The following is a 16,628-nucleotide window of genomic DNA, read 5'->3' as shown; positions in this document are numbered from 1 at the left end:
TAAATTCTCTTTAAGAAAACAGAAGACTTCGGGCTACAGATGATATCCATCCCAACTTTCTTTTTAAATTTCCTTTTAATTAAATGGAGTAAATCTTATCATTCTGCTTTAAGTGGCAGTAACCAGCTGTACCATCTAAGAAGAGAGCATCAGAGCTACAAGCCACTCTTCCCCCTGTCATTCTCCCCCACCCCGGCTCTGGTCTCTTTTCATTCTCACGCCTCCTTGATGGGCCTTTCCTAGGGATTTTTCAGTCTGCCTGCCTCCTACTGGTAACTCTCCTTCAGATCCTGTTTCCTCCTATATTTATCATATGAATTAATCTCTCTGTTTCGTACATCAAATATGAGCTTTGATCAAGAAGTTAGAAGGATGGTGGTGTGCTCCACAGTAGGACATGTTGGCTACACACATATCCTGCTGGATTTTTGCAATGATCTTAACCCATTATCATGAACTCTGCCATCTTCTTGCCCACTGTTTTATGTAGAGTGAAGTGCAGATCAAGGTTTTTCATCTATTTCTAAGAGTGACTCTAACTAAAAGTGTCAGTTCTCCTTAGAAATAGAACAAAATAACATGATTCAAGTAGCGTCATTGACTCAAAAATCATTCGTTATTGGTTCACTGCAGGACATTTTCGTTGGAAGATACTCACTGGAATTCTGCCTTACTAGTATAGGCTGATGGGTGTAGGTCTTTCCTCATGAGGATTTGTTAAGTTTATTTTGAGACTATCTTACTCTGTACTCATTGCAATTGCTCTGATAACTGATCTGTTATTTGGATAATAGCAGTATCTTTCTGGCAAACGTATTTTCTTCGTAGACAGGAAAAAGAGTAGTGTATAGCATGCTGTCAGTTGTTCATCAAACATCCCTGTCAACCTTCTTGAGTGGAATTTGAAAGTCTTAGGCACCTTACTGTATCTAGACTCGCTTGATTTCCCAGTGGCATATGTCTGTTCCCATACTGGCTTATAATTAAGGAAGCATATAGATAAGCTTCTTATTTCTGTGGAAGGATATATTAGTTTGAATGTAAACACTCCCCCCAAACTTTAGGAATCACCAGCTCTCTCTGCTATTAGACAGCTTCCCACGCCATTTTATTGTTTTTGTCTTTTGGGGGGTATTTTTCGCAAGGCTGGCGTTTCAGCATCCTGAGCTGTGTTCAGAATCTCTTCAGTGTTGTTTCCTGTGTCCTTTCAGCTTTTGATTAAAGTAGCCCCCTGATTTACCAGTCACACCAAGTCACTTTTTGGATGTGAAGCAAAAAATATTTTAATCTATTATACAGGGAATTAAAATGGTTGAATATGTAAATATTCAACAAACATAAAGCATATAAATTATATAAACATAAATTATATATATATAAATAAATATATATAAAATATAAATTATATATATAAAATGTGTGTACTGTGTGCACTGTTTTAGTAGATGTTGGGGATACATCAGTGAGAAAAACAGAGTGCAATCCCTGTCCTTGTGGGGCTTCCATTCCAATGGGAGTAGATAAACGATATCCAATAGCCTTCATAAGTAAGTAAGTTATGTGGTTTGTTACAATGGAATAGGAGTAATGGAAAAAAATAGAATAGGGTAGAGGGTGAGGTAGTATGGTAGGGGTTTATAATTTTAAAAGGGTTAGTCTGGATAGGCCTTACTGAGAGGCACATAAAGACTTGTAAAAGGGCTTCCCTGGTGGCGCAGTGGTTGAGAGTCCGCCTGCCGATGCAGGGGACATGGGTTCGTGCCCTGGTCCGGGAAGATCCCATATGAGCCATGGCTGCTGAGCCTGCGCGTCCGGAGCCTGTGCTCCGCAATGGGAGAGGCCACAACAGTGAGAGGCCTGCGTACAGCAAAAAAAAAAAAGAAAGAAAGAAAAGACTTGTAAAAAGGTATGGGAGAATTAAATAGAAATAACTCTGAAGGACCACTTTTATCCTGCTACCATTCTTACCCCTGTGACTGTCCTATCTTTCCAGAGGTTATAAGTTTGCAATGTTTTCTTCCAGACCTTTCCTGCTTGTTCACATACAAATATGTACATAAAGAAGTCTAGCATATCATTTTAAAAATATAAATGAGATTATAAAAACTATAAAATTTTGCATCTTGCCTTATATCTTGGAAATCTTTCCACAGTAGTTGCTATAGATCTACCTCTTTATTTTTAACTGCTGAGGAGTATTACCTGTCAAAATGGTTTATTTAACCATTTCTTTCTTCTTGAGCATTTAGGTTGCTATTGCAAACTGTATTCCATTAACATTTTTTGTGTACGCACTTTGAGGGGCGCACATATATATAAAGCATAGGTACATAGAACTGTGATTTACAGAATCTGCTGATTTGGGATTTTTATAGCTGTTATCAAAAGCTGTATCATGTTAAATATCTTATCATTGTATTTGTCAGTTATACCTCAAAGCTGGGAAGAAAGGCTGTATACAGTCGCAGACAGTGTACCTTATACCTTTAAACATCTTTTAGAGGGAAAAGATGTACTAAATGGCACATTGAAATGCCAGTGTGTTTACTTCGTAATAAGCTTTTCAGTAATATATGTCATTTAAATTGCAGTTGAGATATTTACTTGACTATAAGCCACTAGGTGACTGGGGACAGTATTTTTTTCATGTCCATGTTCCCTTAGCATCTAGTAGACATGCTATATGTATTTGTTGGTGACATGGAAACCTATGCACTGAGAATCAGACTCTAAACAAGTGCCTGAATAGGTCTGTCATATTTATAAGTAGGTAAGAAGTGGGGGAAGGATCAGAAGATGTTTTATAATCGAGCTGAAGTTCAGAAAAAGTAGTCTTAGTAGTTCCACACTTAAGAGTGAGATGCTGCAATAAAGAAGGGGCATTTTAGAAATGCATATTTTGTGAGGGGCTATTGGGCTTCCTGGAAGTATAGGCAGAATGTCCAGGTATTACAGCACTAGTTGGAGAAGACTGAGAAGGCAAGGGTGGGGTATTTGCCAGAGGGACCTTGGGTAGATGTGCCTGGTACAGGACCGTATTTGGAGATGAGAAATTCCGGTGTAAAATGTAAAGTTCCAGAGTTACACCACTTGTCTAATGAAATTCGTAGCCAAACTTAGTGAGAAATTGGTCCTAGTGTGTTCTTAACCTGGTTTTTAAGAAATAGCCTTGCAAAGTACTTGTCACCTACTAGTAATTATTAGTTTGTAATAAGTAAATAATTCATGCTAATTTCATTTATTTAGTATCTTATTCCACTTGGATGGTGGAAGCCAGTGGAGACTAAAGGTTAATAATATAACAATAATAATGAAGTTAGTTAATTGGACCAATGTTTAATCTGGGTCTGATTTCCCATGGAGCTGCGTTAGGCACTGTGGCATTGTGGGAATTATACAAAAGCACAGAAGAGGGCCTTCTCTCCAGAAGCTGCTCATCTCTTTGGGGGTAGGGCTCGGGAGTGGTATTTGCAAGGACAAATACCAAATAAGTGGTATTTCTTAGGTAGGGTTTCCTAGTTGATACAACATCCTAGCTTATATAAAACCTTTCAACTATTATCTCATTATTGATTTTTTTTTTTGCTTTATAAAAAATTTTCATTGTTGTGGTTTGATCTTCTTTTTGATCAGTGATTTTGGAATCCTTTTGTCAGTCTCCAAAATAATCAGTACACGTCTTATAATTCTTTAAGCAATTTTTATACCTTAATTTTTTATATAAAAGTAAAACTGACTTTATTTTTTATTCTTTTTAAATTTATTTATTTATGGCTGCATTGGGTCTTCGTTGCTGCGTGCGGACTTTCTCTAGTTGCAGCGAGCAGGGGCTACTCTTTGTTGCGGTGCGTGGTCTTCTCATTGAGGTGTCTTCTCTTGTTGCAGATCACAGGCTATAGGTGCGTGGGCTTCAGCAGTTGTGGCTCATGTGCTCAGTGGTTGTGGCTCGCGGGCTCTAGAGCGCAGGCTCAGTAGTTGTGACGCACGGGCTTAGTTGCTGCCTGGCATGTGGGAACTTCCCGGACCAGGGCTCGAACCTGTGTCCCCTTCATTGGCAGGCAGATTCTTAACCACTGCACCACCAGGGAAGCCCTGACTTTATGTTTCAATTCACAGTTTCTTTTGGTTTCATTTAAGTGAGGAGGACATTTTCCAAGGCTTCTATTAAGGAACCACTCGGTTTATAGTAGCCCTTCTGTTAGGGGTCATGAAAACATGGTTTGCAATCCTGGCTCCACATCAGAAAAACCAAAGGCTTTAAAAATGCGGATCCCTAGACCCAGCAAATCAAATTGTGATTTGGTGGTTTGGGGTGATGTCTAAGGCAACTCTGATTTTTAAAAAATCTGTTCATGTGATTCTGATACGTGACTAGGATGAAGGACCCACTGACTAGGAAAACCGCACTAGTCGCTCTGAATCCAAAAGCCCAGACTGGAATCCAGGAAGATTGAGTGCTGCAAATACCTGAAGATTTGTTTTAAATATCTGCCTATCAGAAGTCTAAAAAAAAAAAAAAAACCCAAACAAGCAAACAAAAAAACAAAACGACTAAGACATTTCAGAAATCCCTTGGAAAAGTTGTCCTTATTTAATCAAGTGTAATGGTGCCAGGTGGGAAGGTTTGATGACAGAAGCCCTGTAGGGCCCATGACAGGTATATTGAAGAATTTTGTTTTAGGTCTAGGCTAGGTTAATTGTTGCCCAACTCTGATATTTTGTTCTGAGGAGAAAATCCATTTGGTGTGGATTTAGGTTGAGTGAATTTTACCAGAGCTTAGACACAGTGTGAAAGCTAAATTCATTGCTTATGTTACTCAGTGCTATTGCTGGATGATTGTTAAAACTGCCGTTAGCTTTTTGAAATTATTTCTGATGACGTTGTGTTTTCCAGACGCCTGTCAGCTCTCGTGTTGTCTTATACCCATTTGTAGTTGGAGGCAAAGATTTGATTTCTCCCTCCAAATTGATTGTACTGGATCACAGACGGCTTTTGCTTGATGCTTTTATGATGTCACTTTCTAAAAGGTGTTCTTATTACAGGTGACTGGCTTTCCAACTAGTTGTTGTTAAACTTAGAATCTCCTGTAATTCTGAAAATAAACCTTTTGTTTTGGAGTAATTTTAGGTTCACAGAAAATTTGCAAAGATAGTGTACTCTGTAGGGTTCCCGTACATTCTTCATCCATGCTCTTTTACCGTTAATTTCTTTCGTAGCCCTGACGTGTTTGTCACAACTAAAAACCATCAGTGCTCCATTACTATCCGCTACATCTCAGATTGTATTTGTATTTCATTAGTTTGTCCACTAACATCCTTCTCCTGTCCCAGGATCTAATCCAGGATAACACGGTGCATTTAGCTGCAGTATTTTTAAAAACAGAAAATGAGAAGATTAGATAGAGCACTATGAAAAATTAGAAAGTGGATGTTGTCCCTTTTTTGTCTCTATTCCAAGGTGCTTTCCTCTTTCACTCAGTCCCAGAGGCCTGTCTCCAGGGCCGTGTCCAACATTAGTCTGTTATTCTTCTCTTCCCCTGCTATCAAAACACCCATTCTCTCAAGTATCCTTCTTAATAGCAAACTGTTTAAAATTTTAAAAAATCCCAATAGACAAATTTATATTATACTGTTAATGAATGACAGCTGCTTAATGTGTTAGGTTTCTTGTAAGTTTTTACATTTAAAAATGCATGCCCAGAAGTCATGCCCTAAACTGGTAGAATGGGGTCCATAATGGTGAAATTTGGCAGGCTACAGCTGGTTGTCAAGGAAGATGTTTTGTGCAGGGAACCTCCCTCTCCAGCACTCCTGTGCATCTCTGCACATTTCCTGCCCCAGTGGGAGCCGGAGACTGGTTCCTTCATCACGTGCAGGGTTACATCTACACAGTGAGGTTGCACGGTAATAGCTCTCTGTGCCCCTAACTGTCCGGGAGTAAGGGACAGGGCATGAGATGGGCCTCCCCAGGGGAAAGAGAAGTTGTCACCTCTGGTAAATGCCATTAAGAATTTTCCATATTACAAACCTTCTTTGACTAAAGGTAGGATATTCTGTAGGTGATGTGATGTGGCTTTTGGTAGTATCTCAAACCTTAATTAAGAATGAACTTATTAACAAAACGGAAACAGACTTACAGACATAGAAAACATATTTACGGTTACCAAAGGGGAAAGGGGGGTATAAATGAGGAGTTCGGGATTAGCAGATACACACTACTATATATAAAATAGGTAAACAACGAGGTGCTGCTGTGTAGCACAGGGAACTATATTCAATATCTTGTAATAAACCATAATGGAAAAGAATATGAAAAAAAATATATATGTATAACTGACTCACTTCGCTGTACACCAGAAACTAACACAACATTGTAAATCAACTATACTTCAATAAAAAATTTAAAAAAAATTTAAGTTTAAAAACAAAAAAAGGTTGTGGAGTCAGTCTGAAAAATTCTTTACAAGAGATCATTTGGGATAGACCAAGGCCCTCTGGCTGGTTAATGAACACAGGTTGTTTGTTCTTCTAACATAATCATTGCCCCCCAACATTTTAATATGAAAAACTTCCAAAATATTGCAACATTAAAAACATTTTATAGTGAACGTCCACCCAGTAATCACCTGGATTCTGCCATTACTATACTTCACCTCATGCACAGCCATCTATTCATCTGTCGGTCTATCTTTGTTTTTGGATGCAGTTCAAAGGAAACTGCAGACGTGGGTATACTTCCCCTTATTTCTTCATTACTAACAGTTATTTTCGCGGAAGCAGAGAGAGTAAGAATTTTACGCTCTTAAACTTTAGAAAACTCTTGCCACAAAGAATTTCTGATGACTTCTGATAATTTTAGAATCGATAGTAAGTTTAGGGAATAATATATATTTTTCATTCTTTGTCAGTGTTGTTTCTCTTTTAGTTTGCCTTTCAAGTTTTGTTCCAGTGCAGAGTTCACAAAAGTAGGGATTGAGGCAGAAATATTTTGGGTATCACATGAGGGTCAGGTTTCCAGCTTGGAGAGAAAAATATAACCTATTACTCTAGCTTTTCTTTTGGGGAAAATGTGTTTTAAAAATCCAGCTACCCTTACATATTTTTGAAATCCAGTGCTGTGAATAAATTGTTCAAAGTAATGATTAAAGGGGCAGGTTGTGCTAATCCTAACATCCTTTCATTAGGGGGCCCTTAACTTGCGATGAAGTTGTGTGACAAGAAAAAAATGGTCGTTGGGCATCTTTCTGTTATCAGGTTTAAAATATCAAATAGTCCCTGCCTTTTCACTTTAGCTTGGTGGTTCTCTAAAAGCTTAAGGATCACCTGAGGCACTTATTAAAGATACAGATTCTCTTCTGTCTCCATGAAATTCTGAATCGTAGGCTGGATGGTGCCCCGGAATCTTTAACGTGTGTCGTAGGTGATCCCAATGCAAGTAGTCAAAGGACCACACTCTGGGAGATGGTGCTTTAAAATTACTTAAATTATTTAAGATTTTTGTCTCTGATAACTGAGACTTACTGTAACCACACTGAGCTTAACGTCTTATTTTGGTGTTCTTACGTGCTGTAACGGTGGCTCTGTTAACAGATCGCAGTGAACGCCAGCAGCATACCCAAGCAGATACAGTCCCTGTCTGTGCAGGACCCTCAGGTACGTTTCTCTGCCTGTCATTTACGTTGTAGACAGATTTTCTTTTTTCTTTTAACAAAACCTGACATTTTAGAAAGATAGGCAATATCAGGGTGGTGCTTCCAAAGCAGGGGCTTGTAGACACTTTTTTAATAAGTATGGAGAAAAGAGGACTGTCACTATTGACTGTGATTTTCAGGGCCTCCAACCTTTAAATGATAGGTTCAAGAGCAAGAATTGATTACCAGACTGCTTTTGAAATTGCTGGTACTGTGTGAAATGAGAAAAGGAAAGAAAATGACTCACCATTCTGCTAGATTCCAGCCACAAAACATTATAATTAATTGATACTTTTCTTTTTTGCTCCTGATTGGATTTCTAAACTGTTTTTATAATTCTTTTATCACTGAATTTTATGGGCCAATTTATCTCTACAACTCGCCTTGTAAAAATAATAGTCCAGTGGCTGTGAATGAATTCATATTAAAAGTTATACGACAGAACACGTGTGCCACGAGTTGTGTCGGGTGCTGATGAAGGATGCTGAGCTATCCAGGGCAGGGGCTGTGGACGTAGAACCAGAGTGCAGGCCCCCGTTCTGGTTTTGCTGTGTAATTAATAGGCAAGCCCTTCAGCTCTCAAAAGTGGTTATACTTTCAAGTATCACCAGCCGGAGGATCACATCTTCCCTCCAAAGCTGCATATTCCATTTAAATGTATTTCTGTTCTACCTGATGTGTATTTTATGAAACAGCTGTATGCAGAGGAGAGAGAGTGATGGGATTTCATGATTGCAGGTTAGACATCTAGTCCTTGACCCTTATCTTTTATACCTGAGGGAGCAGAGATTTGCAGAGGTGAAGTGGCTCAGCCGAGGTTACACAACTGCTTAGAGGCAGAGCCTTTACATTGTATTGGGCAACTCAGTAAAACACCTTGAAGTAAACTGTAGGGATTGGTTGAATGATAAAAGGAAAGGTAGGGATAACAACAGGTCACAAGGCAAAGAGTAAAGGAAACAGGAAAAGGGATAAGGATACCTGGTAGTAAATAACATGGTATAGTTTGACTCATTTTCATATACATTATTTTGTTCTCCCAGGAAACTTTTGAGGCAGGTATTATCCCCGTTTTGTAAATGAGAAAACAAGTCCGGAGAATGACTCGCCCACAGTCGCATAGCTGGTCAGCGGCAGAGCCAAGTCTTGACCTAAAATCGTTATTTTTCTACTCCAGTAGGAATGTCTCATGTCCAGGAATTGGTAGGAGTAGGGAGAGGCTGTGTAGCAGAGGCAGTCATAACTGATGATCTGTGTTCAAGGAAATAGACTCTAGGGGAGAAAGGCAAGAAAGGTAAACTGTGGCCTCACCTACTAGGTTCCTCCATCCTCTGCATCATGAGGTTTAAAGTGCGCAACCTTTGTGCATCACCCAGGCCCAGTCGGTACAGTCCACAGCTCGGGTTGCAAGGTTCCCCTCTAGATGGCTTTCCTTTGGACTTAACTGCTGCTTATACTAGTTGTTCCTAGGGCCCGTCCTTCTGCTGAGGCTTTCTGTATGAAACATTTGAATCCACAGTTGTGATGGGAAGTAGACACCATTCTAGTGTTCACACAGAGGTCTTATATGGACAAATAAGACCTGCATGTGTAAAGAGCTAGATTTGAAATTTCCAGGAAGAAAGGGCTCTATGAGTCAAGGGCTATCATGATTTTATGCATGTATTTCCCGAGTTTATAACAGTTTGCTGTTTTGTTTTTAAAGGGCTTACTCAATGCTAGTGAAGACTACAGAGAAGCTTCTTGTGCCGTGAACCTAGTTTTAAGATTAAGGTAAATAATATTGTTTATTTTGCATCACTTTCCCTACGTATAGTACAATATTCTGATCTCCTTCCGTAGCTTTTCATAATATTAGCATAAAATAAAATTGTTACCTTGTTTGATCTCCCCAAATAGCCTGTGGGTGCTGTATTCCCAGGACTAATTGCTCTCTTCTAGTTGCTTCCCCAAGAAGAATAAGAAAGAAAAGCACCATGTGAGTGTATTCGCAGGCTCAGTGTACCCTTCATTAAGTTTTTTTTTCCTTGCCTTTTCTTCCTTGGGTTTTTCTTTCTCTTTTTTTTCTTTTCTTTTTTTACGTTAGATCACAGTAAGAGATTTTTAATGAGTTTCTTTCTCACTTCAGCAGTCAGTCTCTGACAGAAATAAACCATGCTTGTACGACAAGTTGCCTGTTCAGAACATTCTTCAGTGACAGGTTTGATCAGCCACTGTGGAGAAATGATAGATATATTATGAAAGAACCCTTAGTCTTCCAGGAAATGGATACAAATATGGTGCCTGACAGTCTAGTCTTTGTATCTAGTGAATGAAAGCTTTCTATTTCAAGGATTTTTAAAAATAAGGTCAATTGAATGTGCATTCTTTGTTAAGAATTTGGAATCTCAAGACAAAAGAAATTTGCTTGAACTTAATTGTAAATAGCTGAACTTACCAGGTCAATCACCGTCACATTTTTTAAAAAAGATTTCTATTGGAGTAGTTGCTTTACAATGTTGTGTTAGTTTCTACTGTACAGCAAAGTGAATCAGCTATACGTATACATATATCCCCTCTTTTTTGGATTTCCTTCCCATTTAGGTCACCACAGAGCACTGAGTAGAGTTCCCTGTCACGTTTTTGAAGGCATTTTAAAATATGTTCTCCTTTGACAATTAAACAACTAGAACACATGGCTAATGGGCCTTTTTCAGAGCCATGGCTATAAAAGGTGGATTCATTTTCAAGGTTAGTTTCCAGCCCTCTGAATTATCATAATCTGTCAGGGTAGATTATCTTCGCCATAATCGCCCCTTCCTCCTGATGGTCATTCACAATCTGCAGTGCATTTTCCCATACTTACCGTGGGAACCTCACCGCGACCCTTGGTGCAGTTTAATTCAGAGTTGATTTCCAAGTCAAGATGTGAAATTATTACAAGACTATTTTCCTTCTATTTGAGAGTAACCTTGCTTGTGATTCACAGTTAGTGTATTTCGCAGTCTCCAGGGAATGAAATAGCCCTTTCCCTTTTCGTTTGACTTTGGAAACAGGTACTCCTTTTATTTTTCACTTGTTCATTTATTCACTTATAAATATTCACCGATATTTCTGAGAAAGCAGTTCTGTGCGGGGCTCAGTGTTTGTCTTTGAGACGCAAGGGTGAGCGAGACTACGGAGGTTACAGGCTAGCCCGCTGAGCATGCAGTGTTGGAAGTCACCTTTAGAGCCCAGTCATCCAGCCTCCTACTTGACATACGTAGGAGTCTTTTCTTCAGTGCCCCTGCTGGGTATTTACCCAGTCCCCGTGCATACTTCAGTTCACTCTTTTTCTGTGATCACCTCTGTGATACTGAAAAGCTTTAACTGCTATGTCCTCTTGAAGATTTAGCTGACCTTCCTATTCTGGGCTCAAATTCTGACCCTTAGAGCACATATCAGGTTCTCTGGATAAGTCTCCTGAAGAGTGTTAAAATGCATACTTTGAACCTTATTTCCAAATATTGTTTTGCTCTAGGTACTGGGACAATATAAAACAGTTGCATTCTCTCATTTTTCTGAGAGCCATTTGTTGTTTGCCAGGCTTGCTCTTTTCCTAGGCAAAACAGCAAAAGTAACTTAGCCTTGCTTCTCACAATATAGTTCTGTATCCCCCTCACAATCATCCTTGTTTACTCCTATTGACTTTTAGTCTGTACCTGCTTTTGTTACCCTTTTCCTCATGGGCTTAGGTGGTGGTTTTTCCTGAGTTCGTGGCTTGGGTCACTAGTCTTAAAAGATTCTCCATGAAGAAAGAGTTCCATGTTCAAATAAGTTAAGAAACAACAGGTAGTATCCATCTATTACACATACACACACACACATACACCTTTTTTTGGAAATCACAAGGAACATTAACATTAAAGGTTCTAAGAAGTTCTGCAGGAGAGGAATTTGTTTAACGTTGTTTACTCTAAGACCTCTTCAACTTCAGAACTCTTTTCATGGTATTATTTTCCAGTTTAACCTTGTCCCTTTTAAATGGAGCACCCATATTTAAATGTAGGTCTCCAGATGTGATCTGAGCAGGCTAGAATACAGTAGTTAGATCATGTGATTTTTTGCAGTTCACACTATATTTCTCCTAAATAGAGAAATTTATAAATTTCTCCTAAATCAGTCCAAGTTTTCATTGCCTTTTGAAATACCTGTGTACTTTGGTGATGAATTTAGCATGACCCAACAGTCAAACAAAAACCTCTGATTGTGTTTTTTCCATTTGAAGGGCTACCAAGGCTGACTCTGAACTGCAACTTATGTTTTAAAACTCTGTGCACATCTTAGCATTTGTCACTATAAGAGTGGACCTGGTGGTTTTGACTCATTGCTCGCCCACCGTACATTTCACTCCTGACTGTCAATGTGTTATATTAATTACAATGTTTGTATATACATCCCTTGTCAATTTGATGACCCTGTCTTTTGCACCTTTATCCAGAACATTGATTATCATGTTCAACAGTTCAAGTAGGACAGAACCTTCTGGCATCTGTTAGAAACTGCTCACTTTCTGAATGCCTTTCAATAATTAGTATTTTTTGGTATAGTTGCTCAATCAAAAACAAATCCTATTGACTCTACTGCCTTTTAGTCAACATTTAACTGACTATTCAAAAGGCTGTCATAACAGGATCCATGAAAAGTATTTCTGAAATTAAGACATATCAATGATATTTTCAAAAAATGGAAGTGGATTTTAGTATAACTTATTTTTAGCAAACACATGTTTATGCCTAATTGCTTATATGCATCTTTTTTGTTGTTCAGTGGTTACAAGGTATTTATTTCAATTCGTGTTTTTTACATTTGAGAACTCACGAATCTCTCAGTATGTTGCTGGACTCCTTTAAGGGCAATCCTTGTACAGTTGTGAACAGTGCAGGGGTTAGGAACACTGACCCCCAGTGAAGTTGAAAATCTGCTTATAACTTTACAGCTGGCCCTCTGTATACACAGTTCCACATCTACAGATTTAACCAGCTGTGGGCTGTGTAGTCCTGTGGTATGTATGTATTGAAAAAAAAATCCACATATAAGTGGGCCTGCACAGTTCAAATCCCTGTTGTTTGCAGGTCAACTGTACTTTAATTTGAGAAATAGCCTTTGAAAGTTAACAGTTAAAAGCTATTAAGTTTTGGGGATCACTCTCTACTGATATAAACGTAAGCAGCAGCTACTCTCATTCATCCTATAGATATTTATCAAGCACCTACCTTGTTCATGGCACTGTTCTAGGCCCTGTGACGCAATAAGGGAAAAAAACAAAAGACAGATTTCTTGCCCTCCAGGAGCTTACATTCTAGAGGTAGGGAGAGGAGCAATTCAAATATGAGCATTACTGATACGATGTATCAGGTTCTCTGAAGGAAAAGCTTCATCAAGAGGGTAGAAAGTCTGAGGGTGCTGTTTTGTGTTAAGGAAGGGCGTGTTAGTGTTCTATTGCTATGTAACAAGTTACCACAAATGTCGTGGCTTAAAGTAACATCCATTTTTTATCTCATAGCTTCTGTAGGTCAGAAGTCTGGACGCGGCCTACTTGGGTCCTCTGCTGTGGCTCACCAGGCTGCAGTTAAGACCTGCTCACCTGGAGCTTGAGGTCTTCTTTCAGGCTCATTTGGGCGAGGCCAGAATTCAGTTCCTTGCAGTTGTGGACTGAGATCTTCGGCTCCTACAGGCCATCCCACTCCAGACAGTTCACAGCCTGACTTTGCTTTTTTCCGGGGCAGTTGGAGAACATTTCCCCTGCACTCCAAGGGCCCAGTCCCTCTGCTGAAGGTTTTTCACCTAATTAAGCCAGTGTCATCTAGAATAATCTCCCTTTTGATTAAGTCGAAATCAACTGATTTGGAACTTGAATTACATGTGCAAAATCCCTGCACCTTTGTCATAAAACATAATCACAGGAGTGACAGCCCATCATATTTAAAGGTCCGGGTCACACTCAGGGCAGAGGATTATGTAGGGCATGTACACCAGGGGACAGGAAGGTTGGAAGCCATCATAGAATTCTACATACCATAAAAGGGCTCTCTAGTTAAAGGGATAGTTGAGCAGACCCCTGACAGAAGTGAGGAACCAAGCCATGAGGTTGCTTGGAGGAAGAAAGTTCTAGGCAGAGCAAACAGTGATTGCAAATATTCTGAGCAGGAAGGATGTTCTAAGTAGTTATAGAAACAGCCAGGGAACCAGTATGGCCAGAGTGGTGGTGGGGGGTGAGGTCTGAAGGTTAGCAGGGGCTGAATCATGTAGGGCCATATAGCCTGTGGTGAAGACCTTGGATTTCACTGTTTGTGGATGGGAAACCGTGGTGGAAGGTTTGTGAGCAGAAGAGTTACAACGTGGAGACTAGGCCATATAGAGACCATTCAGGGTGGAAGCAGAGGGCCCATTGGCTGGCTATTGCCCTGGCGCAAAAAATGGTGATGTGACCTGGACCAGGGAGGGAAGTAATGGAGGTGGCGAGTGATTATCAGATTCTAGATGGAGGAGAGAGGACTTAAAAGGTTGGGGCCTGAAAATACAGATGAATGGAGTTGCCGTCTTCTGAGATTAGGAGGGCGGTTAGAGTCGCAGGTTTGGGCAGAATCAAGAATTCAGTTTTGGACAAGTTCAGTTTGAGTTGTCTAGTGGAAATCTATCTCATGATGTCAAGTAAGCATTCAGGTACATGAGCCTAGATTTCAAAGGAGATATATTTCTGGGTTAGAGAGAGAAATTTGAGAACTGGTGCATACGGTGGTCCTGTAAGTCAAACAGAGGAAGTCTCAAGAAAGGAGGAGTGAAAAGCTGCATCAGTTGTTATCAGTAGATCAAGTACAATGGGATCTGGGAATTCGCCATTGTGTTTGGCAAAATATCAATACATTCTTAACCATTCTTGACCTTGGCAAGAGTTATTTTAGTGGAGTGGTGGGGATAAATGCCTGATAGAACTGGGTTCAGGACAGAGTGGTGAGAGAAAGCACAATGTAACAAAGATAGATGACTTGTTAGTATGGATAACTCTTGCTACAAATTTGCTGTACAGGAGGAGCAAAGAAATGGGGTGTTAGCTCAATGAGAATATGGGATGAAGGGAGGGTTTTTTTTTTAAAGTATTGTTTATTGGAAATGATCCAATAGAGAAGGAAAATGGAATGAAAGACGGGACGTTTGTAAGTCTGATGTCCTCAGGTGGGTGGGAAGGGATGATGCCCAGGTATCCATGTGGAATGTGCCTTAGACAGGAGAATGGATAGATGTCTGTGTGACACTGCAGCCGCAGTGATGGAAGAGCAGGCAGAGGTGCAGGGAGCTTGGTGATTTGGGGTATGGGCTTGTGGAAGTCTTCTTCTGTTAATTCTCTTCTCTCAGTAAGGTAAGGAATATCATCATTGAGAGTGAGGAAGGAAAAGATGTTCAAGGTTGGAGAAATGAGGAGATAATTGTGTAGGAGAGCTGGAGAGTCAATTCACCAGGGAGATGTGATAGGATGAACAGGCTTCACCGGTGATCACTTGAGGTTAGGGATTGTGAATTTAAAGTGAACTAGTAGCTTGTTCCCTGAAATGGACATTATCCTGATGTCCCAGAATATAAGTGCGTGTGAGTGTGATCATCATCTAAATGGAAACACAGCATTTAAAAACATTCCTAGAGGGTTCTGTGGGCACACCCTCACAGGCCCCAGCTTGAGTCACTTTTTAAATCATGAACAAATACAGGTCATAGAGTTGCCCTCAGTGGTCTCTTGTGTGCGGGGTGGCAGTCTCCTGGCCTCTTCTTTTACCACCAGCACCCCCTCATAGGTCCAGCTTCTCTTAGAACCTTCAACGTTACATGCTCATTGAGTATCAAAATCTGCCATCTGGTGTTGGTCCCTGCCATACAATTTCTTCATACCCCAGTCCCCATTTGAAACCTACGCTGGATCACTTGTACCACCCTGTGTGAGAGGAAGCTGGAAGGTTGTTCCGGCCAGTGTTGATCAGATTTAGGAAATCCATGTGCTGTTTTGTACCCTTTTCATTCATTTCCATCTAGACCACAAGATTCTGACATATGTATATGGTACATATATAGACATATTTATATACATACGCAAACATATGCATACACACACACACACAAATATACCCTCACTCTGTCCTTGTGGGTCACTGGTCTAGACAACACGTGGCTATTGGGTGTTACGAAACAGTGTGCCTGCCTTTCTTATCCCCTGAGACTATCTGGGCGTGACATGTATGTGTATCGTGCTCCACAGGCTAGTGAGCAGACATCGTTTCATGCCAGCATTTCACCGGTTGTTAACTAATGCTGTTTGGATGGCTGCTTTCTCCATCTCTTGGAAAGGTCACTCTGACTTTCTTTTTGACATAGCATTTTATAGACCTACCTGCTAGGAATATGGCTTCCTTCTCCAAGATGCTGGGTAAACCTCACCTTCATTCTCTAGGTAGGAAACTGGGAAATACTTTTCACAACGCCACCTTCTAAAAAGAAAAGACAAATACATTTTAGCTACAAGTAGTATATTTATTTCTCCACTTCTCATTCTGGTGATCATAGGCAAAAGACTGAGGAGACAAAGGCTAATTTCTTCTTTGCAAAAATATAATATTGCTTTAACTTGCTTTTAAAACTGATCTGTTATATGTAAGGTTGGAGAAAAAGGATTAGACCTTACATCTCCATGTTAAATGCTGAACATAGTTAAAATGTAGTTTTTTCTTTTTCCATGTATGTACTTTTCTGCAAATATTCTCTTGTCCATTGTGTGTATGGTAATGTCGAAAAAAATGAGTGTCATAAATTTAGGTACAAGATAAGGAAATCCTCTACGTCTGAGGAGAAAAATACCAGCTCCCAAGTGAGCCACCTCATAATTTATGTAACTGTCTGTAGATGTTATTACAGTTTCTGGTTTGAGTTAGG

General features: G+C 39.8%; 1 protein-coding gene across 4 annotated transcripts in view; it reads left to right on the top strand.

Annotated features, from left to right (window-relative positions):
* The window catches only part of STK39 (serine/threonine kinase 39), a 468,977-nt gene that overhangs the window by 345,580 nt on the left and 106,769 nt on the right, over positions 1-16,628 (top strand). For all 4 annotated transcript variants that reach the window (XM_033423490.2, XM_033423491.2, XM_033423488.2 and 1 more), the window contains exons 13-14: positions 7,591-7,653; positions 9,397-9,464. In XM_033423490.2, coding sequence (XP_033279381.1) covers positions 7,591-7,653; positions 9,397-9,464 — 131 coding nt within the window. The remainder of the gene's footprint in view (positions 1-7,590; positions 7,654-9,396; positions 9,465-16,628) is intronic.

The sequence above is a fragment of the Orcinus orca genome, chromosome 7 (assembly GCF_937001465.1).
Source record: "Orcinus orca chromosome 7, mOrcOrc1.1, whole genome shotgun sequence".
Taxonomy (NCBI): Eukaryota; Metazoa; Chordata; class Mammalia; order Artiodactyla; family Delphinidae; genus Orcinus; species Orcinus orca.
The sequence above is the reverse complement of the archived record's forward strand: the minus strand, read 5'-3'. Positions and strand labels throughout refer to the sequence as shown.